General features: G+C 38.0%; 1 protein-coding gene across 1 annotated transcript in view; it reads right to left on the bottom strand.

Moving 5' to 3' along the window:
- The window catches only part of LUZP2 (leucine zipper protein 2), a 293256-nt gene extending 269254 nt beyond the window's left edge, over nt 1-24002 (bottom strand). The window contains exons 1-4 of the mRNA XM_062197489.1: nt 23983-24002; nt 23632-23749; nt 18453-18523; nt 8758-8839 (exon numbers count right to left, since the gene is read on the bottom strand). Coding sequence (XP_062053473.1) covers nt 8758-8839; nt 18453-18523; nt 23632-23749; nt 23983-24002 — 291 coding nt within the window. The remainder of the gene's footprint in view (nt 1-8757; nt 8840-18452; nt 18524-23631; nt 23750-23982) is intronic.
- Between the last annotated feature and the right edge of the window lie 232 nt (nt 24003-24234).

The following is a 24234-nucleotide window of genomic DNA, read 5'->3' on the forward strand; positions in this document are numbered from 1 at the left end:
GAACTTCCACTTTGGCTATGACCTTATCTAAATAAGATCAAAGTTGGTGAATTCAAGAGGCTTCCATAGCCTTGGCAGCTCATGACAAGAGCCTAGGGTGACTACTGACATCATAAATAAGATTGTCAACTGTCAATTCAACAAGAGTCACTGTGCACCTGCTCCCCATGTAGGACCTCTGTCCTTAATGTGTTGTACTATGAGAATTAATGGTAAAACTACTACTCAAACAGTACTCATACTTTTTGTGTCTGTGTGGGTGCAGTCTGTTGAAATCTTAGTATATACAAAGTTGATCTTCTGTATATAAAGATAAGTGAAAAGGAATCATAATGAAAAATGGGATGGGAGAGGGAGTAGGAGATGGGATGGTTGCAGATGGGAGGGAGGTTCTGAGAGGAAAAGCTTCTATAATTCAAAGTTGTTCTTTGGAAATTTATATTTATTAAATAAAAGTTGAAAGAAAAAACAAAAAGCTAGCAAATAAAAAAAGATAATGTGCCCTTCTTAAATTTTGCACACAAAAAAGTAATATGTGAAATATCTAAAGGACCATCCCTAAGATTAGACAGATTCTCTAACTGTTTTCAGACCTTTTCATAAAGATAATATTATGCATACTCTTTCTTCATTATGTGTTTTATTGTGTTAATGTGATTTTAAAAAAATATTTATTTATTTTAGATACAGATTTAAAGAGAGAGGATAGACAGAGAGAGAGAGAGAGAGAGAGAGATTGATTCTATCTGCTGGTAAACTCTCCAAGTGATTGCAATGATTGGGCTAGGGCAAGCCAAATCCAGTAGGCTGGAGCTTCTTCCTGGTCTCTGAAGTTGGTGCAGGGCCCTAGGGCCTTGGCTCATCCTCTGCTCCTGTCCCAGGTGCATTAGCAGGGAGCTGGATCAAAAGTGGAGCAGCAAGGACCAGCACTGCAGACTATGACTTAATTCACTGCACCATGCAGTAGCCCCTATGCATGCTATTAAAGCCCCACCTTCCCTCTCCCCAGAGATAAACACAATCCTGATACTGAAGTATATTAGTCTCATATATATTTTGTACATTTTACTTATTGTCCGTTTTCATTAAAAAGCAAATACATACTATTCTTTGTCATAAAGTTTGTAGAGATTATTTGAAACTCGAGTTTAAGTTTCTGAGGTTAATCCATGTTCATATGCTACAACAGTTTGTTGTATTTGGTAGATTGTTATGGTACTAATCACAGTTGATGATACAAATTACTGAATTAATTAGGATAAACTAAATTAGTGTAACTTATATACCCCTAATACAGTAGTTTAAATAAGATCCATGTTTATTTTTCTTTCCCATGAAAATATGGGTATATGTGGGCCAAGTCTGGAGTCCAGAGGTAAATGGCACATGGCTGCGATGTAGCTTTGCCATCTGCAATCATCCCTTTCACCGTTTCTCTCATTACCACCACTTCCAAGCCATTGGATATGGCCATTCCAGAGCAAAGAAGAAATATAACTCAAAATTCTCATTCTGAAACATGGTCTGTTTCTATTAGATTTTTCTAGTAGATTTGAACTTGGATTCTTAGAAATTATTAGTGAGTTTGCAACAGAGGGAGATAAAGGATTCTGTGAATCAAAGCTGAGGCTAATGAATAAGCGGAGGAATGATTTATTTAACAAGCAGTAGAAATAAATTATTATAGAGATAGATAAACTAGGTATGTGAGAAGCTAGAAATAAATTATTATAGAGATAGATGAACTAGGTATGTGAGAAGCTAGTTGAATCATATAAGGGCAGGAATATATGAATAAAAATCTGTGTGTTCCTGTATCTGTTGTCTTCATGAGCTGCAATATTTCCAGCAGCACCAAATGATCTTATCCATGTTAAGTCTTGGGCTTGGCTTTCTATAAAGTTCCATTAAAAGTTTTATGACAACTCTTAATATCCACTCCTTTCTGGCTTACATAAAAAAATAGGAGAAATTCGAAGCCTATAATGCCCTTGTGGGGTTTGCACTATAAAGATACTGACAGGCATCCAAAAAATTGGTCATAATTATTGACCAATTAGGTAGATAGTTCAGTTTGATAAAGCAAAGGAATCACTCTGAGTGACTTGAGGCAATTCAGAATTTATATATATATTCATATATATATATATATATATGTATATATATGCAAAACAATAGCGTACTTCCAAATAAAGACTTTACACCCTTTTCTTTTCTTTTTTTTTTTTAATTTATTTGACAGGTAGAGTTAGACAGTGAGAGGGAGAGAGATGGAGAGAAAGGTCTTCCTTCCGTCGATTCACTCCCCAAATGGTCACCATAGCCAGAGCTGCACCAATCCGAAGCCAGGAGCCAGGTGCTTCTTCCTGGTCTCCCATGAGGGTGCAGAGGCCCAAGCACTTGGGCCATCCTCTACTGCCCTCCCGGGCCACAGCAAAGAGCTGGACTGGAAGAGGAGCAATCAGGACCAGAACCTGGTGCCCATAAGGGATGCTGGCGCCGCAGGCAGAGGATTAACCTAGTGAGCCATGGTGCCGGCCCTTTACACCCTTTTCTATCCAAGAGCTTTATTTACAAGACAATTTTGATATGTTACAGATTTTTTTTTTTTAATTTGAAAGTTCAAGTTCCAGAGACAGAGATGGAGAGACAGAAAGAGAGGTCTTCCATCGTTGGTTCACGCCACAAATGGCTGCAACAGCACAGACTGGGCCAAGCTGAAGTCAGGAACCAAAAGCTTCATCTGGCTCTCCGACATGGGTGCAGAGCCCCAAGCACTTGGGCCATCTTCTGCTGCTTTCCCAGGCCCATTAGCAGCATATGGTATCAGAAGGGGAGCAGTGGAGACTTGAATCAGCTTCCATATGCAATGCTGGCACTACAGGCAGTGGCTTAATCTGCTATGCCACGGCACAAGCCCCTACACATTTTTCTTTAAGTCCTGAATTACTTGAACTCATTTCACTTATATTAATAACCTCTTCTTGTACTGACAATATTATTTTTCTAAATCCTCACATATTGATACCGTTTAATATTTTTAGTTATAATTTAAAATTACCATTAATTAAGAATATAATGAAAATATAGTGGAGTGCAAAAACTATATTACTTAAATGTTAAATAGGGATAGAAAAACTTGAAAATGCACTTTGTAAATATTGAGGATCTAAAATGTATCCAGAATTGTTTAAAAATATTGGAATTTTGAAAACAATGGTTCAGAATCCCAGCAGGTTTTAATATTGCTGGAGAAGTAACCATTTCTAGCAGACAGTTATGAAATAATTCTCAGGGACAGAAACTACTATTGATATTGACTTTGCAAATACTTGTAGACATATTTACTTTGAATAATGAATCGAGGGGTCAAAGTAATTCTTTATTTTTAATGGGAGTAAAAGCTTGAAGGTATGTCTTTTTTTTTTTTTTTTTTTTGAAAGGCAGAGTGGACAGTAGAAGGAGACAGAGAGAAAGGTCTTCCTTTTTGCCATTGGTTCACCCTCCAATGGCCTCCGCAGTAGGCGCGCTGCGGCCGGCGCACCATGCTGTTCCAATGGCAGGAGCCAGGTGCTTCTCCTGGTCTCCCATGGGGTGCAGGGCCCAAGCACCTGGGCCATCCTCCACTGCACTCCCTAGCCACAGCAGAGAGCTAGCCTGGAAGAGGGGCAACTGGGACAGGATTGGTGCCCCGACCGGGACTAGAACCCGGTGTGCCGGCGCCGCAAGGCGGAAGATTAGCCTGTTAAGCCACGGCACTGGCCATGAAGGTATGTCTTACTTTCGCCTAATTATGTCACACTTAGGAGACATTAAGTCATAAAAGTTAACAAGAGTAATGAAATGCATCCAAGCACCATTAATAACTTTAATTGTCCTAGGAACATCTGAGAGTTCATCCTTCCTTGCTGTGTCTGGTTTTCCATAAGAATCAAAGGTTTGAAAAATTTGTTATTCCAGTATTTGCTCAATAATAAAAAGAAATTTTCAGGCTTTCATAAACAGTATGCTTAAACAGAAATAGATGAAAAAAAGATGTGACTTGCAAAGGTAATAAATTTAATTTTCAGGATTGAATATCCTTTTGCAGTCTTGTAATTTAATAAGAAAATCATCTTTATGCTTCACAGCATTTTACTTTGCATTTACCAGATTAATTATTTGTCACATCATTTGCATAAAGCATATAATCTTTCATTTTTATGGAAAATGATTTACTATTGAGATATATAATAAAGAGCAGAGCATGAGATTATCTGCACCTACACCTAATATAGTATAAAATTTTAGAATCAAATCCAAAATTGTCTTCCTATTTTAGGGACAGAAATTACAATTATCATAATCCTCCTTTCTTATCCAACCTATGATTACAACTATAGTCGCGCCAGTAGGAAAAGTAACTAGTGAGTGATTTATAATTTAAAAAAAAATCTTAAAAATATATAGCAAATGGGGCCGGTGATGTGGCATAGCAGGTGAAGCCACCGCCTGCAGTACCAGCATCCCATATGGGTGCTGATTCTAGTCCTGACTGCTCTACTTCCAATCCAACTCTCTGCTATGGCCTGGGAAAGCAGTGGAAGATGGTTTGAGTCCTTGGGCCCTTGCACCCATGTGGGAGACCCAGAAGAAGCTCCTGGCTTCAGATCAGCACAGCTCTGGCCATTGCGGTCATTTGGGGAGTGAACCAGCAGATAGAAGACCTTTGTCTCTCCCTCCCTCTCTCTCTCTTTCTCTCTCTCTGCCTCTCCTTTTCTCATTGTGTAACTTTGACTTTCAAGTAAAATAAATAAGTCTAAAAGCAAATATATGTGTGTATACACACACATATATATATATATACACACACACACACACAATTACGGGACTAGCTTAGTGACACAGTGGGTTAAGCCATTGCCGGAAATGAGAGTATCACATATGGCGCAAGATCACATCCTGTCTGCTCCACTTACAATCCAGCTCCCTGCTAATGCATCTTGGAAAGCAGCAAATGATGGCTCAAGTGTTTGGACCTCTGAATCCATGTGGGAGACCTGGATAATGCTCCAGACTCCTGGTTTCAGAGTGGCTGACCCCAGCCTTTTTTTCCATATGGGGAGTGAACAAGTGAATGGAAGATATCTCTCTCTCTCTCTCTCTCTCTCTCTCTCTCTCTTCCTCTCTCTCTGTAACTCTGCCCTTCAAATAAATAAATAAGTAAATAAATATTATATTTATTAGAACTTAGTTAACTTATAATCTTTAGATACAAAGAAAAACTGAAGGGCTTTCTGTTAGAATTTTTATGAAAGTTTGTATTTGATGACTCCTGTGATAAGAAAATGGTCTTCCTGGCCGGCGCCGTGGCTCAATAGGCTAATCCTCCGCCTGCAGCGCTGGCACCCTAGGTTCTAGTCCCAGTTGGGGCTCCAGATTCTGTTCCGGTTGCCCCTCTTCCAGGCCAGCTTTCTGCTGTGGCCAGGGAGTGCAGTGGAGGATGGCCCAAGTGCTTGGGCCCTGCACCCCATGGGAGACCAGGAGAAGCACCTGACTCCTGCCATCGGAACAGCACGGTGCACTGGCCGCAGCACGCTGGCCACGGCCATTGGAGGGTGAACCAACGGCAAAGGAAGACCTTTCTCCCTGTCTCTCTCACTGTCCATTCTGCCTGTCAAAAAAAAAAAGAAAAGAAAATGGTCTTCGCCTAAATTCTGCTGGATGAACATGAAAATTTTAAATGGTTATAATTTATATTTTCAATACATTAGAGTATTTATGCACTATATATATATATACATATGTATATAAGTGTGTGTGTGTGCATTTATATCATTTCTACGTTTGCTAAAGTTTCTGTCATCACACAGAGAGAGGTAAACACACAAAAACATAAAAGAGAGGTGATAGAAAGTAATGAAAAATCTTCCATCTGCTAGTACACTGTCTAAATGGCCACAATAGCCAGGGCTGCAACAAGGCCAAAGGCAGGGTCCAGGAATTCCAACTGGGTCTCAGACATGGGCTGCTTAGATTACTGTCTGCTACATTTTTGGGTGCTTTAGCTGGAGGCTGGAACAGAAATGGAGAAACCAGAACTCAATACAGCAAAGAAACAATAAATAAACGTAGCTTTACTGTGAGGATCTGAGAAAATGATATTGTGATTATTTCTATTCTTCTCTAAACGCCATCATTTGTCATCAAGCTGTAGATATATCAGATAGATAGAAAGAAAGAAAGAAAGATAGATAGATAGATAGATAGATAGATAGATAGATAGATAAAAATGTGATGAGACTAAATGTGATCAGTCAAAGCTGAAGTGGATTTGTAACGAAGCCGATTTGTAATTTAGGTGTCAAAAGGATCAACATACCAGTATTCAAAATTTGTTATCATTATAAGCAAAATTTGGAGTCCAGAAAGCTAAACCCATGGTCTCATTGCAAAGGAACACTAAGTGTTGTGGTGACATAGCAGTGAAGAGCCAATATGCATGCCCTTACAGATGGGCAGAACAGGTAATGGTGATTCCTTAGCAGGAAAAACCCTGAACCTAAGAAAGTCAACAATCATTATTAGAAAAATTTTCTCCAGGAATCATGTCCCAGATGATAAACTGAGCTAAATTTCAGAAAATTCAACAAAATGAAATTCCATAATCTAATTAAGGTTGTTAAAAGGTGTCTTGTAAGTCTTGCAGCGGGTTGAAGCCGTGGCCTGAAGCACCAGTATCCCTTATGGGCACCAGTTTGAGTCCCGGCTGCTCCACTTCTGTTCCAGCTCTCTGCTATCACCTGGGAAAGCAGTAGAGAATGGCCCAAGTCCTTGGGCCTCTGCACCTACATGGGAGACCAGGAAGGAGCTCTTGGCTCCTGGCTTCGGAATTGGCGCAGCTCTGGCCATTGCAGCGATCTGTGGAGTGAACTAGAGGATAGAAGACCTCTCTCTCCGTCTCTACCTCTCTCTGTAACCCTATCTTTCCAATAAATAAAATAAATCTTTTAAAAAAAGGAGTCTTGCAATCAAAAGTGTATTGACAATATTTTAAAAACATTTATTTATTTATTTGAAAGGCAAAGGCAGAGTTACAGGGAGGTAGATGCAGAGAGAAATAAGCAAAATGACTTTTTTTAAAAAAGTGATTTATTTATTTGAGAGTTAGAGTTACAGACAGGGAGAGGGAGAGACAGAAAGGTCTTCAATCCACTGATTTACTGCCCAAATGGCCACAACAGCTGGGGCTGGGCCAATCTGAAGCCAAGAGTCTGGAACTTCTAGGATTCCCAACTGGGTGCAGGGCCCTAAGGACTTGGGCCATCTTCCGCTGCTTTCCCAGGCAGGGAGCTGGATCAGAAATGGAGCAATCAGGACTCAAACCAGCACCCATACAGGGTGCTGGCACTGCAGGCAGTGGCTTTACCTGCTATGCCACAGCGCCAGCTTCTACTGACAGTTTTTAAAGAGTTGAGAGACCCAGGTAACTGACCCTGAGGCAGATCCTGCATTACCCATGTTTGTAGTTCTGTGAATTGGATACTTTATCCACAGGGGTGTACAAATCAAGGTTTGACTTCCATGCAGGTGAGGGACTAATTTATTTGTGGATAAACAGAAATATGATTGAGTTATGTGCCTTACCCTCCTGCCTCCCTCATTTCTGCCTGAATCCCTAAGGAGCAGTCCCAATCATAGGACCACACTTTTAAAATACAGATCAACCAATTCAGGAGCAACATGCTTAACTACCCTTTTGACCTGGCTCTCACATTCCAGGCAACTCTGAGTTTGTGTGAATCACATCAGGGCTGGGCACTCATCATTAGGGGAGCCCATATTTCCCAATCCCCATTGAAATCATTCGAACTGGCCATCCTGTTTCTTTCCCCTGCTTCACCCTCTCCTTGATGTAGAAAACAATAAAGACTGAGGCCCACAGTGTCCACCTATCCCTCGGCCTAGTGACAAGCCCCAGTGTTTCCTGATGTGGCCTTCCAGGGGCATGCCCATGTCACCTCTCTGGGAACTATGAGAAATGAGCTATCTTTGCAATGGTAGTCATTTCGTGATCTGTTGGCCTTATTAAGCCTTGAGTTTTCTGTGAATACACTATATTGAAAACAGATTAGGCCCTAGAAATAAATACATATGGCTTATGCCCAATAATTGATGATCACGGGGAGTCTGAGAAATAAGGTAGAAATAGTTTTCAGCACGGCCCTCAGGAGCACCATCCCTCCTGTCCTTATTGAAAAAGAAGCATAAGAGCTGAAATGTGTGGTCCAAGGGAACATTATTTAGAGAGATAAAGGTCTGCAGAGAAGTATGTTGTAAACTTTGGGGTGTATTAATATCACCTAAGGAGTTGAGGAAACGGGTCCTGCTTCTGAGAGATTTCTATTCAGTGACTATGCAATGTGGCTTGTGATTCTATATAGTTGCTCAGGTTACTCTACGGTCAGTTTCATTCCCTAGTCCAAGAACCATGAATCTGGGGCTGTAATCAAGACCCTTGCCCTCCTCTTTCCTTGACTTATCAATCACAAAGGAAAGTTGGGAATTAGATGACTCCTAAGAATCAAATCCAGTATTAATTGTTTCTTGGAATGAATGATGCCAAGGTATTATTCCAATCACATTGACTTAAGCTTCTTTTTATTGTATTTTTCTCTTTTGCTTTTTAAAGGTTGGTTTGTTCCATAGTCACTTTGGAAAAGGAAAGTGACAATTTTCAAGCACTGAAGCAAGGGCGCAAATAAGAAACATACTTACAGTGGCCTGATGTTTTTCTGCTTTCTCGGATGTCTCTTTAAGTTGATTTTGCAGGGCCTCCTGAAGAGACTTCATTTCTTCTCTAGTTTAGGAGAAAACAGAGAGCAAAACAGAACATAATATGATTTTGTCATTTCCTATGTCTATTATGAGAGGAGGTTTTGCTATCTACTTACATTTAGCAAACAGTCAACTTGAATTGCATAAAGCCACAACTAAGTATACGATGTATCCAGGGATTCTGGTAATAAAGGGCTTTCTCTCCCATAAAAATAGCTAAAAGGAAGCTGTATTTAAAGGAGATTGCCCTGCTATTATGTTTTATAAGAATCCCACTGTGTGAATCATCTGTGACCTGCATAATGTGCTAAATCAAATCAATATAATAAATTGAGTTGAAAAGCTAATTTCACTGAGAGCATGCCAGGGTGTGAGCATGCTGTTTAGAAAAAGTCACCCTACACTTGCTGATAGGATAAAATTACAGTTCCCTTCTGTGGTTCCTAATTGATTAATTCTAAAGTATTGTGCTTTAGACATCCCTCATAAAGCCTGAGTGTTTCTGTAAAAACAAAAGGGAAAAAGACTTATTTCAAATTTGATGTTGGCATGCTGAATGGGCGTAACAGGGAAATGTATGTCTAGGCATATATTCACATTTTGTCTCAAGCTTGCTAATACATATAAACTCTGCCTCTTTTGTTAGAAATTAAAATATTTCCAAACATTTGCAGTCTTAAATAAGATTTTGGTTTGTAAACATTCATGTCAAGTCATATTGTCTTTCTGTGGCTAAATTTTACCAAATAATCTATCATTTCAAGTGAATCTAATATTAGACAATGGCTGGGGCATGTATATGGTATGTGTGTGTCTGTGTGTGTGTGCATTAATTATTTATAGAAAAACTCTCTCAAGCAGCAGCAACAAGACACTCAAACTAGTACAAAATTCCAAATTTGATACCAAAAGACTAGCCCTGGAAACATGGACAAATGGTAAACCCTCTAAAGCTCAGTGTATTCATCTACAAAATGGGCATAGTGACAGAGCTACCTCTTGGGCATGTGGGCACTTGTAGATGATATCATGAATGGAAAGTACAGAGCATGATGGATGCAAAGAAGTTTGTAACAAAATGTTAGATCTTTGTTACACACACCAGCACCACTCTAGACCCTAATGAGCATTCTTTGCCCATTACATCCAACAAACCACAGCTTCTATTCCATCCAAATAGACTGGATAATTTTCCTGGATATCCATACCACCCTATACGCACCCAATCTCATCTGATATCCTACACTAGAAAACATTATTCTAAGTACACATTTCAAGAATGGGAGACAATCCATATTTGTTGGAATCACTTTGAACCTTGTTCAACAGGTAAAAATATTATCAGAATAAATTACAAAATAATTAATGTCACTTTGGTGCTATGATGATTTATGCTTGCCTGATGATGCTATAACATGGTTTAACCTGCGGCAGAATTTTTTTAGTCATGCTTCGCTGAAGATAACGGAAACAGTGTGTGTATGTGTGTTTGTGTATCATTATTACTGCATGAATTTCAGAGATTTATTTTATTTTGTTATTTATTTGAAAGCCAGAGTAACAGAAAGAATGAGAAAGAGAAAGAGAATGAGAAAGAGAAAGAGAAAGAGAGGGAGAGGGAGAAAGAGAAAGAGAAAGAGAGGGGGGGAGGGAGAGGGGGAGGGAGAGGGAGAGGGAGAGGGAGAGGGAGAGGGAGAGGGAGAGGGAGAGGGAGAGGGAGAGGGAGAGGGAGGTATTCCATTCCCCAAATGGCCACAATACAAGCAAAGGCTGAGCCAGGCCAAACCCAGAAATGAGCAAATCTGTCCTAGATTCTGATGTGGGTGCCAAGGTCCCAAGCATTTGGGCCATTTCTGCTTTGTTCCCAGGCTTCTTATCAGGAAACTGGATTGGAACAAGAGCATCCCAGAATCTAACAGGCACTGAGATATGAAATGCCAGCATTATAAAGGGCAGTTTAGCTGTTGTGCCACATTGTTGACTCTTTTTTTTTTTTTTGACAGGCAGAGTGGACAGTGAGAGGGAGAGACAGAGAGAAAGGTCTTCCTTTGCCGTTGGTTCACCATCCAATGGCCGCCGTGGCTGGCGCGCTGCGGCTGGCACACCGCGCAGATTCAATGGTAGGAGCCAGGTGCTTCTCCTGGTCTCCCATGGGGTGCAGGGCCCAAACACTTGGGCCATCCTCCACTGCACTCCCTGGCCACAGCAGAGAGCTGGCCTGGAAGAGGGGCAACCAGGACAGAATCTGGTGCCCCGACTGGGACTAGAACCCGGTGTGCTGGCGCCGCAAGGTGGAGGATTAGCCTAGTGAGCCGCAGCGCCGGCCCATTGTTGACTCTTAATGTGGATTTTTGCTTCAAATTTGTTTTCCTCAAAGAGACCCATGGAATAACATAGTGTGATATCAGTCTTTACATTATTTTTAGTCTTGTAATGTGGAAGACCCTTAAATGTCACATATTAAAGTATGCCTTCTTAGGACAGATAGGAAGCCATTGTCAACAGAGGTGTGTAATTGTGCTGTAGACACACTCTCAGACACTACAGTCATTATATTATCCATTCTAATGGACAGAGAGAAAGAGGATAATTTCTGTATTTTATATATATATATATATATAATATATTTCCAGCTGAAAAAAACTATAATTATTGTGATTTTCATGTTTTTAATTTTAAAATGCTCCTTTTTATTTTTAAATGATAGACATAAAAGTTAACAAGAATAAATTGTAAAAATATACTTTATAAAAGTAAAAATAAGACACACAAGCCCAGCCTCACATACACACAGGAGAAGTTTGCAGAGAGTTCATGGAAAATGAATACTAAGACTATCCAAAGCAATCTTGAACATAAAGAACAAGGCAAGGGGCATTATACTACCTGGGTTTAAAATATAACCAAAAGGAATAGTAATTAAAAAATCTTATTAGCATAAGAGCAAACACACAGATCAACGGAACATAACAGAGACCCTGGAACTAAACCCATACATCTGCAGCCAATTGATCTTTGACAAACATACTAATAACCTGCATTGAAAAATGGATAGCCTTTTCAATAAATGGTGCTGAGGAAATCGCATATCCATATGAAGAAGTAAGTAAGTAGACCTCTATTTCTCACCACGTATAATAGTCACTGAAAATAGATTAAAGACCTCATTATAAAATCAGGATACTTTGAAACAATGGGAAGAAAAACATTGGAAATGCTTCTGGACATCAAAGTGAGAAAGGATATTTTGGATTAGCTCTCAAAAGTATAGCAAACAAAAGCAAAAATACACAAATAGGATTTCATTAAACTACAGACCTGTTACACAATAAAGGAAATTATCAACAATGTGAAGAAAAAGTCTACAGAATAGGAGAAAATATCTGCAATCTATACATCTGACCAGGAGTTAATAATTAGTATTCTAATTATAACAAACTCCAACAACTTAATATTGAAAAATTAAATTAAAAACAGCCTGATCTCCATCCATTTTGTTGCAATGTTAATATTTCATTGTTATTTTGTGGCTGGGTAAGATTCCATTGTGTACATATACCATATTTTCTTTATTCAGTCATCATTTATGGATATCTAGGTTGATTATTTATCTTCGCTATTGTGAATTGGGCTGCCATAAACATGGAGGTGAAGGTGTGTCTTTATATAAAGAGGGAATGAAAATTTTGTTGATGTCATATTATTGTAGTTACGAACATTGTCTTCACTGAATTATACTATCTACTTGATAATATACTCCTCTTTCCCCGTTTTATGAACATTGTCATGAATCCCAAATTATGTTATATTAATATGTGCATTTTCAAGAAAAAATAGTATGTATACATCTGTATAATAACTACATATTAAGTGAATATGACAAAATCTTAAGCATTGTTAAACCTTAAAATAAATTCTAAAAATTCTTTTATAAGGACAAAGAAAAAAGAAATGTTACATTGTACCTCATAAACTTGTAATTATTGTTAATAAAATATTTTAATACAAAAATAAATGAGCAGTAGGTCCAAACTGACATTCTTCATTTCTCATACTAATGACTAGCAGATACATTAAAACATGCTCAACATCATTAATTGTAAAAGAAATATAAATCAAATCCATGAGGTATCACTACAGTCCTATTTGATTGGCTATTATCACAAAAATAATAGTTAAGAAATGCTGGCCAAGCAACACTGTGGGGTAGTGGGTAAAGCTGCTGTCTTCAATGTCTGCATCCCATATGCTGCCAGTTCGAGACCCAGCTTCTCTGCTTCCAATCCAACTCTTTGCTGTGACCTGGGAAAGCAGTAGAAAATGGCCCAAGGACCCCTGCACCCACATGGGAGACATCAAAGAAGCTCTTGGCTCCTGGCTTCAGATCAGCTCAGCTCTGGCCATTGTGGCTATTTGGGGAGTGAACCAGTGGATGGAAGACCTCTCTCTCTCTCTCTGCCTGTGCCTCTCTGTAGCTCTGACTTTCAAATAAATAAGTCTTTTAAAAAAAGAAAAAAAAAGAAGGAAGGAAGGAAGGTAGGAAGGAAGGAAGGGAGAGAGAGAGAGAGAAAAGAAATGCTGGCCAAAGATGGAAAAAAGGAAAATTTGAGTAGAAATGTAAATTAGTACAGCCATTGAGAAAATGAATATGAAGACTCCTCAAAATCTGGAAATATAACTACCCTATGATCCAGTAGGTATTTTTAGGGGAAATGAAATTATACCATTAAGAACAGTTTTATTGCATATCTACTCACAACTGTCAAGAGATAGAAAGAGCCTAGGTTTCTATCATTTAATGAATGGATAACAAAAATACATTACATAAATGCAACAGAAATATTTTCAATCATAAAAATTGATAAAATCTTGGCATTTGCAACATTGATGAAAACTAGGGAACATTGTGTAAAGGGAAATAATGCAGGCGCAGAAATTCAAATACTATGTGAATTTACTCAAATGTGGAATTTAAAGAGGTTGATCTCATGGAAGTTGAGAGTATAATGGTTGTACCAAAGACTGGGAATTTAGGGAAGAGGGTGAGGTGAAAGTTTAAACTTGTACTAATTGGGCCTGAGCTGTGATGTAGTAGGTTAAGTCTCTGCCTGTGGAGCATCCCATATGGGCACCAGTTCATGTCCCAACTTCTCCACTTCTGTCCAGCTCTCTACTTATGACCTGGGAAAGGCACTGCAAGATGGCCCAAGTGCTTGGGCCACTGCACCTGCATGGGAGACATAGAAGAAGTTCCTGGATCCTGGCTTCAGAATGGCCCAGCTCCGGCTGTTGCAACCTTTGGGCAGTGAACCAGCAGATGGAAGTTCTTTGTCTCTCTGTTTCTCCCACTCTCTGCCTATAACTCTCTCAAAAAGTAATTAAATCTTAAAAAAGAAAAGTAGTACTAAGTTATGATTAGATGGAAGTAAGAAATTCTGCTATTCTATTGCACAGTAAGATTATTAAAGATAAACATAGTATTGTATATATCTCTAAAAATTCTAGAAATAAAGATTTTAAATATTTCACAATGAAAAAATCTTAAATGATTGAAGAGATTTATATATTTACCGTGACTGGGCATTATAATCAAAATACAGCATGGTACCCAATAAATACATAAAATTCTTATTCGTCCATAGATAGATTAGATAGGTAGACAGATAAACTATGAATGAATTTTAATAATTTTTGCACCAAAATATACATCTTTTTTATTCTATTTCCCACAAAAGTTTTGAACTATGCTTTTGTGTGTAGGAGTATGTGTATGTATTGTGTTTTTGAAAATCCCTCATGCTGACATCTAGAGGAAATATAGGGTTCAATACAAAAAATAAACTAAATCTGTTAAAAAAAATCTGGAGAAGGTTTAGAATTCTTCACATTTTTATGCCAAGGAAAGCTATCAGGAAGAATGGTAAACTGCACTTTTTCTTTTCTGAATAATATTTCCATTTTTGTCTTCCTGGATTCTTCCTTTGCAAGTTCATTGTTGTCATGTATAGTTCATCCAAACATTTTGCTTCACAGACTTGCAAAGTGATCCTAATGTGGGAGATGATTCCCGACTTGCTTCTGCACCACTTCTACCACGATCTGGGGTGAGCCTATCTGTATGTATACACAAAATGCTCTGCCATCCTATTGGTCCTAAACTGAAGATTTAATTCTAAAGAACTTACTCTTCCAGTGACACTCCTGTTAGATTTCTTGGATGTTGATATATTTTATCACAGAATTTTGAGTTACAAGAAATCTTAAATAGCAACAATTTGACAGTTGTCCATTCCGAATTAAAAACAGGAAGCACAGTCATCAAAATCACTCTACAAGAAGACATATCCTTTAAGAGATTATTGGTTTTATTTTAATAACATCACAGATGGAGAACTTGCTGCTACTCCTAGCAGTATTTTAGTTTTCAGAAAATATTATAACATCCTTTACTACACTGAATCAAAAATTGCCTTCCAGGAATATTGACTCACCAGCACCATAGAAAATAAAATGATTTATTCCTATTTTTCTAAAGATAACCTAGCAGACATATCAGGGTTCCCAAGTGAACTGTTCATGATTGCAACAACTTACCCTCTACATGGTATAATTTAAAATCTATCCACCAACTGAAATTTCCTATAAATATTATCTATATTATCTAACAGTCTAACTACTTCATAAAAATTAACAGTCACAAATCACCCCAACTTTTATTCTCTCTTACTGCTCCTCTCTTCTCTCCCTCTCTCTCTTCTTTCTCACACACATCCCTCTTTGTTTCTCTTTGCATAAACTCTCTCTGCTTAACTTTACATATGGCTTTATGTGCCAACTCTATATCCTGTATACTTGCCTTCTAGCTGCAGCTACACTAACACTGATTAGTTGTATCTTCATTACAGTTTCAAGGGAAAAACTCCAATTGATTAAGTTTTGCTTTGGTGGCCATCTCTAAGATAATTAACTGAATTTATGACTGTACTGTTGTAAGACAAATGGTTTCTAGGGACTTCTAATCTAGGTAAAGATCAGATGGCAAGGATCTGAGAACAAGAGTTCTCGAAATCAAGAGAGGAATTGAGAGCCAGGAGTAGCCACGGGATATCTAGTATACATCACTTTCTTTCAGACTCAGATAAGACTTCGAAATTTATGATCAATTCATATTTTTCATAATCAAAGATGATATATTTTCTTTTACTGTTTATTCATGTCTCCAAATTTGGAAATGAAATAGTCTGCTTCACACTCATATAAGTATGATTTTTTAAATATTTCTCCTTTAAGTAAACAACAAAAATTAATACACCAAATATATCCTTTTAAGAAATTATCTGTTGTAAAAATGTATTGTGGGTGGGAGGGTGGTTATGGAGGGAAAAATCGCTATAATCCAAAAGTTGTACTTTCGAAATTTATATTTATTAAAGTTTTTTTTTTTTAAAGAATTGAGTTTTGCATTCTGACTTAGCACATATGATACATGTTGTGGATATTTTTCTTAATTTGAACAAAAATTTTAAACCACAATAAGAAAACATCTGCTCTATTTAGTTTTTTGTTGAGAGACTTCTTCCATGGGCCAAGTGCTGCAGTGCTGTGCAATTAAGCCTCTGCTTGGAATGCTCACATCTCTTATCATGTCCAGCTTTTGCTTCTCATTCATATTCTTGATAATCTGCACCCAAGGATAAAGCATACGATGCTGCCAGTAATGGGGATCCTGCCACTCACAGTGCGTGGCATCCCGACAGTGCGTGGGCCTCATGGGTTAATCCCACATCAGGCCATAGCCAATAGCTGGATCAGAAGAGGAGCAGCAGAGACTAAAACCAGCGCGCATATGGGATGCCAGCATCACAGGTGAAGGATTAACCTAGTGCACCATGACACTGACCCAGTACATACTTATTTTAAGAAGTGTTTATTTCAAACCAATAAAGTTGTTTAAATGACATACTTTTGGAAAAGTTCAAATAGATATTTTACTCAAGCTATTTGTAAAGTTTGCTTTTGAAGATAATTTCATGTTTTGATGATAATAAACATGTCACTGTAAATAAGCCAATATAAATACTTTATTTCATCATTTCACTGTTGTCATCATTTCAACCCAAATGTGTATGGGGGCAGATGTTTGGCGTAGCAGTTAAGACCCTGGGTAGGACACTCATATGCCATGTTAGAGTGCCAAGATGTGTCTTATCTCCACTTCCAATTCCATATTCATACTATTGCAAACTCTACAAAGCAGCAGATGATGGCTCAAGTAGTTGAGTCACTCTCACCCATATGGAAGACCTGGGCTGAACTTTCAGTTTCTGATTCCCAGCTTCCTCTCTGCCTCTTAAATAAATGAATAAATATAAAACAATACAAAATAAGTGTATGCCAGTGATAGGCTTCTGGCCAAGAGGCAACTTCAAGTGTTAGCATTCAGCCTACTGATTAAGACTTTGTCTACCATTGAAATACCTGGGTCAGTTTTCAGCTACTGATTGCATATTGCTGCAAATGCAGATCCTGGGAAGCAGCAGAGATGGCTCAAGTGACTAGGTTCTTCCCGCCTGCATGGGAGACCTGGATTTCATTCTTGGCCCCTGAATTCAGCCCCTGCCCAACGTTGACCATCGAAGGCTTTTGAGAAGTGAACCAGCAAATAGAAGCTGGGCCATGTTGAACCCAGGAGCCATGATCTCAGCACTGGTATCCCACAAGAATGACAGACTCATGCACTTGAGCCACCATCTGCTGGATGCTTCAGCAGGAAGACAGAATCAAAGGAGAAGTTGGGACTCAAACCCAGCACTCCAATTTGTATATAAACATTTTAATATCTTTTTTACTGTTTCTTGTTGTGAGCCAGTGTAGAAGAATGTGACTACTGTATAAAAGACTTCAAATCTAAGCCCAATTAACATGTCTCCTAGTAACCCAGTTAAATACTCTGAGCAACAATTTCCTATCAAATTGGAATAATGTCATCTATTTTACAAAGAAGTTATACGAATGAAGCAAAATGTATGTGAAGTGTATAGATGGTCTATTGTAAATGTATAACACTATCAGTTTCTACTTTAAGATAACCTTTTTGTCTTTTGTTTTGCTTTGAGAAGCAATTTCATAATCATACAGCTTTTTGCAATCCGCAGACATTAATCTCATATTATAGACCCCTGTAAATAAACCAACCAGGGCTAATGATATTGTATTTGTGTTACTTACAAGATTACTCCATTCCTTACCATTTATCACCATAATCAAGTTTTGATCTTATTAAACATGGTCCACTGACACCAAAAGTGTCTGGTCTGTTGAGGGACAGATGTATCAAGATTCACCTTACTAACAAGAAATGATACACATCCTTGACCCTTAAATTGTGTTCTTCAGGGAACAGCAGCATCACCAACAACAGCAAGGAGCTTGGTAGAAATGCAGAGCCTCACCCCAATTACTGTGCAATAGTTTGCAATTGCCCAAGATTTTCAAGTGAGTCATATGTACATTCAAGTGTAAGAACATAATAAGCCCGTGTACTTGGAATAAACCGATTCTAGTGGAGTTTCTGAATAGAATTTGATACTCTGACAACAACAACTGAGAAGACAAAAAGAAAAATTGAATCTTACCTTTGTTTCTGGCCTAATTCCAGAAGCTTCTGAACATCAGTTTTGGCGGATTGCTCATCATTTTTTAAAGACTGATAAGAAAAGCAGGAAAAGGAAGTCTTATTCATGTGAAAAATTGAGGCTCACTTTGTTTTTGGCCTATGCTACAGAGTTCTGACTGCATACAGATAAGAATGCAAAAACAAGGCCAGGATGGTCCTCTGCCTCTAAGAACAAGCAAAAGAATTTATGACATCAATTTGTGCATGTGCTACACAGTAGGTGAAAGGGATTGAGAAGAATCTCAAAATTTAGATGTTCAAAGGGGAAGAAATTACTCCCCAAATATCTATTTCTCTTTATAAGTGATATAAAGTATATCTTTTCCTTATCCTTTGAAGTTTTACCACATTCTCTGCAGGCGTGTTAAAGCAGCTCTGGCAGTTTCTACAAATACATGGGGGTAGAAAGTCTTCTTGCATACAACAGAAAATAGTGCAATCCAAGAACAAAACAGTCAAAAGTCATGCACCTGTTTGGTGTTATTTTTCACCATGAGTAATGCCTTAGGACACACACAAACACAGACAAAATGAGCTATTTAAAATTGTGAGATACTTAAAATTGCAACTTGTCTCTGTAGTGTATTAAGAAACAAACATATGCCAACTCAGTCATTATTGCTTATACTAGAAAATTAAACATAAAAGTCCCTGAACTTTTTCTCATAGGAAAATATGTGCCATTCAGCCATCCCTAACATCTTGCAAATTTGTACTCAATAACTTATTTAAAAGAGTAACCTGTCATGTTTGATGTTAAAAGTTGAAACCATAGGAGGCATTTGGCCTGGTGGTTGAAATATCTACATCCCACACAGGAATTTCTAGGTTCAATTTCTGGCTATAGCTCCTGACACCTGCTTCTCACCAACACAGATCCTTGGAGGCTGCAGTGGTTGCACAAGTAATTTGGTCCCAGGCATTCATTCTTGGGGACCTAAATTGAGTATCCAGCTCTCAACTTTTGTCCTAGCCCAGTCTCTCTCTCTCTCTCTCTCTCTCTCTCTCTCTCTCTCTCTCTCTCCTATCTCAAAATACATAAATAAAATAAAATGTATTATTAAGAGGTTGAAAGACAGAGAGAAAAGGAGAGACAAAGAGAGAAAGATTGATTCTCCATCCACTGGTTCACTCCCCATATGCCCACAACAGACATGGTTGGGCCAGGTCAAAGCCAGGAGCCAGGAGCTCCATTCAAGTCTCCCAAGCGGGTGATAGGGAATCAAGTAATAAATGCCATTTTCTTCTACTTTCTCCAGTGAATTGACAGTAAGCTTGATTAAAAGCAGAGTAGCTGGGTCTCAAAGCGACACACGGATATCTGATGCTAAGTGTTGAAAGTGGCAGCTTAACTCACTGCTACATGATGTCAGCCCCCAAAATAAAATTATTTTAATTTAAAATTGAGACATGATACTATTGTGTAAAGAAGAGCAGATTTGACAGGTAGGGTAATCACAACAGCAAGAAGGGCAAACACTTTGCTTTTTAATATATATTTAACAAATACCTGCCTTGAATTAAAGATCTATGCCAAGTCATGGTTCTCACCTTCACAGATTTTTCAATCTCATGCTAAAGCAGACAATTTTATATAGAATATTAAATATTATCTTAGGGGTGTGATGGGGTGAACTTTACTAGGCAGACCGAATTCCCCACTGTGATTGACAGAGGTTTTCAATAGGATGGAGCTAATAAATGCTGCTGTTTATTTGGAAGGAGTAGCTTCACATAAAATATGAAGGAAACAGAATGAGAGATTACAGTGTTCAATGTCATCATTCATGGATTTTGCAGATCCACATGCACTGAGGGCATAGGGGCTAGGGTAGGTCACAAAATTGATCCATTGACTTCCTCATGTGAAAAACAGAGATGGGAATTGTAAAGAGTCTATTTCAAACAGAGACTTGGAAACTCAAAAGGAATAATGGATGTATTGTGAAAGCATTTGGTGAACACTGAAGTAAAAATATACCTGTTCATTTATTGAACATCTTCCATATTTTGTGTGTTCGGATGGAAACCAAGATTATAAAAGGTCAGGGATAATGCTCAAAAATGAAAGAAAAAAGAAGTAATATACTGACAAGAAAAGGGTAGGTTGGCACATGGTGGGTCAGAAAGAGGTATCCAATGGGAAGACCGCAGTATGCTTGGTTTCTTTCCTCAGTGATGTTTAGGAATTAAGGTATAATTATATGAAAACAATCTTAGTTCTCTTAAGATTATCAAAGATTGCTATCTCTACTAATTAGCTAATCTGTGTACTGACTGCCCAATATTTCTACTTCATCAAAGTTCTATAGTTACTGAATTAGACAAGTTATTCTATCTTCATGAAGTTCCATTAAAATATATTTTAAAAATATACATATTAAGATATATTTTTAAGTTTGAGTGGTGAAATCACCATCAATTACATGTGTGGCTTTAGGAAATTCTTTTGACATGTTTGAATCTTGTTTCCTCATTTTTAATGCATATAATAGCTTAACTTTTTGGGAAAGATTTAACACGAATAAAACAAAATATTTTACAAATGGCTGACTCAAAAATAAATAACAAGCATTTCAAAAACTGCAACAGTGTTTAATGGTTTTAATGTGTTTAACTGTTTTGTCTTTCAAAAATTAACTTTATGAAGGCTGACATTTGACACAATGATTAAGATATTACATGGATAACTATATATTAAATTGGCATGGCTGAGTTTGAGTCTTAGCCCTGCTGTTGATGCTAGCTTCCTGCTAAAGCATCCTGAGAGGCAGTAGGTAATGGATGGCTCAGGTACTTGGGCCTTGCCACCCATGAAGCAGATCCAGGTGAATAGTCTAGTTCCTAGGTTCCACCTGGCCCAGGGCAAATGTTGGGGCATTTGAGGAGTGAAACTGAATGAAGGATTTTTTTTTTGTCTCTCTATCTCTTTACCTTCCAAATAAATAAAATGAATTAAAAAATTAAATATAAATTTTATGAAATTACAATTTCTAAACGATTTAATTATTTATTTGTGAGGTAGAGTTACAGAGAGAGGGAGAGACCAAGAGAAAGGTCTTCCATCTGCTGGTTTGCAAAATGGCTGCATTGGCCAGAGCTGAGTTGATCCGAAGCCAGGAGCCAGGAGCTTCTTCCAGGTCTCCCATGCAGGTATAGGGACCCAAGCATGTGGGCCATCCTCCAGTGCTTTACCAAGCTATCAGAGGGAGCTGAATTGATAGAAGAGCAGTAGAGACATTCGGAGACTTAGCCTGCTAAGCCACAGCATTGGTCCCAGAAATTACAAATTTTTATTAAGCAATTTCCTAGACTGTGTTTAGACATCTTGATTAAGCTACCGTTACAGTGTTTCAGTAACACTGCAAGCACAAACCACTTTTGAGCATTTTATTATATATGCCAAGTGTTCTATGCCTTTGAGAAAGCACAACTGGATTATTTTCTCCAGTCTTATTCATGTGGTAAATTTCCATTTATCAATAAATGCTGCAAAATTAAATAATAAGTTTCTGTACAGACATTGACTTTCAACAGTAATCAATTAACATCATTTTCTGGCCGGTGCCATGGCTCAATAGGCTAATCCTCTGCCTGCGGCACCGGCACACTGGGTTTTAGTCCCGGTCGGGGTGCCGGATTCTGTCCCAGTTGCCCCTCTTCCAGGCCAGCTCTCTGCTATGGCCGGGGAGTGCAGTGGAGGATGGTCCAAGTCCTTGGGCCCTGCACCCGCAATGGCAGACCAGGAGAAGCACCTGGCTCCTGGCTTCGGATCAGCGTGATGCGCCTGCTGCAGCGTGCCGGCCGCAATGGCCATTGGAGGGTGAGCCAACGGTAAAGGAAGACCTTTCTCTCTGTCTCTCTGTCTCTCTCTCTCTCACACTGTCCACTCTGCCTGTCAAAAAAAAAAAATCCTTTTCCATGCTAGCCTGCATTTCCCTAACGCTCTGTGTACAATTCCCTTATAACACAATAATTACCCAACACCATTATTATCTTGCTACCTATGTCTGAGTCCTCTTGAGTTGTGGACATTATTTTCTTCTCTCTTAGATTCATATTTTCCAGATGTGATGCAACATCTTAAATGAAAACTTCAGCATTGGCCTCAAAAATCACCTCAGCTACCTGACTATCCGTGTGCTTTAAATTTCTTAAGCTTTCTATAACCATCTATTCACCTATAAAATGAACTAATTAAAATGCTCATATATATAGTAATGTATTCATGGTAAAAATTAAAAGAAAAGTAAGAAAAAGTGCCTAACCCAAGTCATTGTCCTTGTTAAGCTTATTAGATATTGGCATCAGCATCGTTATCATCAGCATAATCAGCATCATCACCATCATCAGCACCATCTTCATGGGAATAGTAAACTAAGCAGAATGTGGAAAATGGTGATACCATGTTCTTCATAGTCCAATAATTAATATACAGACTCCAGAGCCAAATTACTTGCATTAAAACCCTGGTTCCTTTTGTGATATTTGTATACAACATATCATCTCTAAGTATGATTTATCATGGTATATAACATAGAAAATCATAATATTATTAACTGCCCTGCAGATATGTTATTATGTCATATATGCAAAGCTTTCTTACATATAGTAGTCGCTCAGTAAATGAAATGTTTAAGAAAAATATTAAAATATATCATCAGATATTACAGGATTTTTCTGTTTTGATTAAGATTTCACCATGCTAATACAGTTTACAAACACACCCTTTCTAAAGCATTTACCTATGTCAGTAACAAGGTTTATTAAAGTTTCTTCAGATTCATCTGAAGTAACTTAAAATACTCTTCTAGACATCATTCTTATATTCATTTAACTCTTAGACATATTACTTTATCTGATCTTATTATATGAAAAACACAAATATCAAATTAATCTTAGAAGCTGTGAGGAGTTGATCACTTTACCAATCTCATAATTTGTAATTTCCTATATTTGAAAACCACAGACTCCTAGATTGCATTTCATGTGGCATATGTTTTCAAAGCTTATATAATAATAAAATAATAAATACCATGGTCAAGCAGAGAAATATATTTAAAACTTTTGATAATGCATATGAACCGAGATCAATAAGATTCATTCTTTTCTCCTGAGAATATTATTTTTCCTCTCACCTGAAGATTGACTTTAATTCCATTCAGTTCTCTTGATGTCTTTGTCAGCTGACGGAGGATCGTGCTTCGTTCCCTAAAAACTTCTTTCAGCTGCTTTTCTAGCTCTTCATAGTCCTGTCTAACACAGAAAAAGAAGGCATGAGAGTCCCCCAGTGCTTCTATTAAAAACAAAACATTAGGGTCAGTATTGTGGCACAGTGGTAAAGGCACTGACTGTAATGCTATAATCCCATATGGATGCCAGTTGATGTCCTAGTTGTGCCACTTCTGATCCAGCTCCCTGCTAATGGTCTGGGAAAAGCAGTAGAGGATGTCCCAAGTGTTTGGGCCCTTGCTATCCACATGGTAGACCTGGAAGAAAGACTAATCATGGAATTACTCAGAAGCAATTAGAAGTAAATTCACAAATTAAAGAAATCCATAAATGACATGAATGAAGACCTTTTCCAGGAAATTGAGATTTTGAAGATAAATCAAAATGCAATATTAAAAATGAAGAAAACAACATATCAAAACATATGGAATATAGATAAAGCAATAAGAGATAACTTTATAGCAAATGGTGCCTACATCAAGAAGTTAGAAAGGTACCAAATAAATGAG

This window comes from Lepus europaeus, chromosome 7 (genome assembly GCF_033115175.1).
Source record: "Lepus europaeus isolate LE1 chromosome 7, mLepTim1.pri, whole genome shotgun sequence".
Classification (NCBI taxonomy): Eukaryota; Metazoa; Chordata; class Mammalia; order Lagomorpha; family Leporidae; genus Lepus; species Lepus europaeus.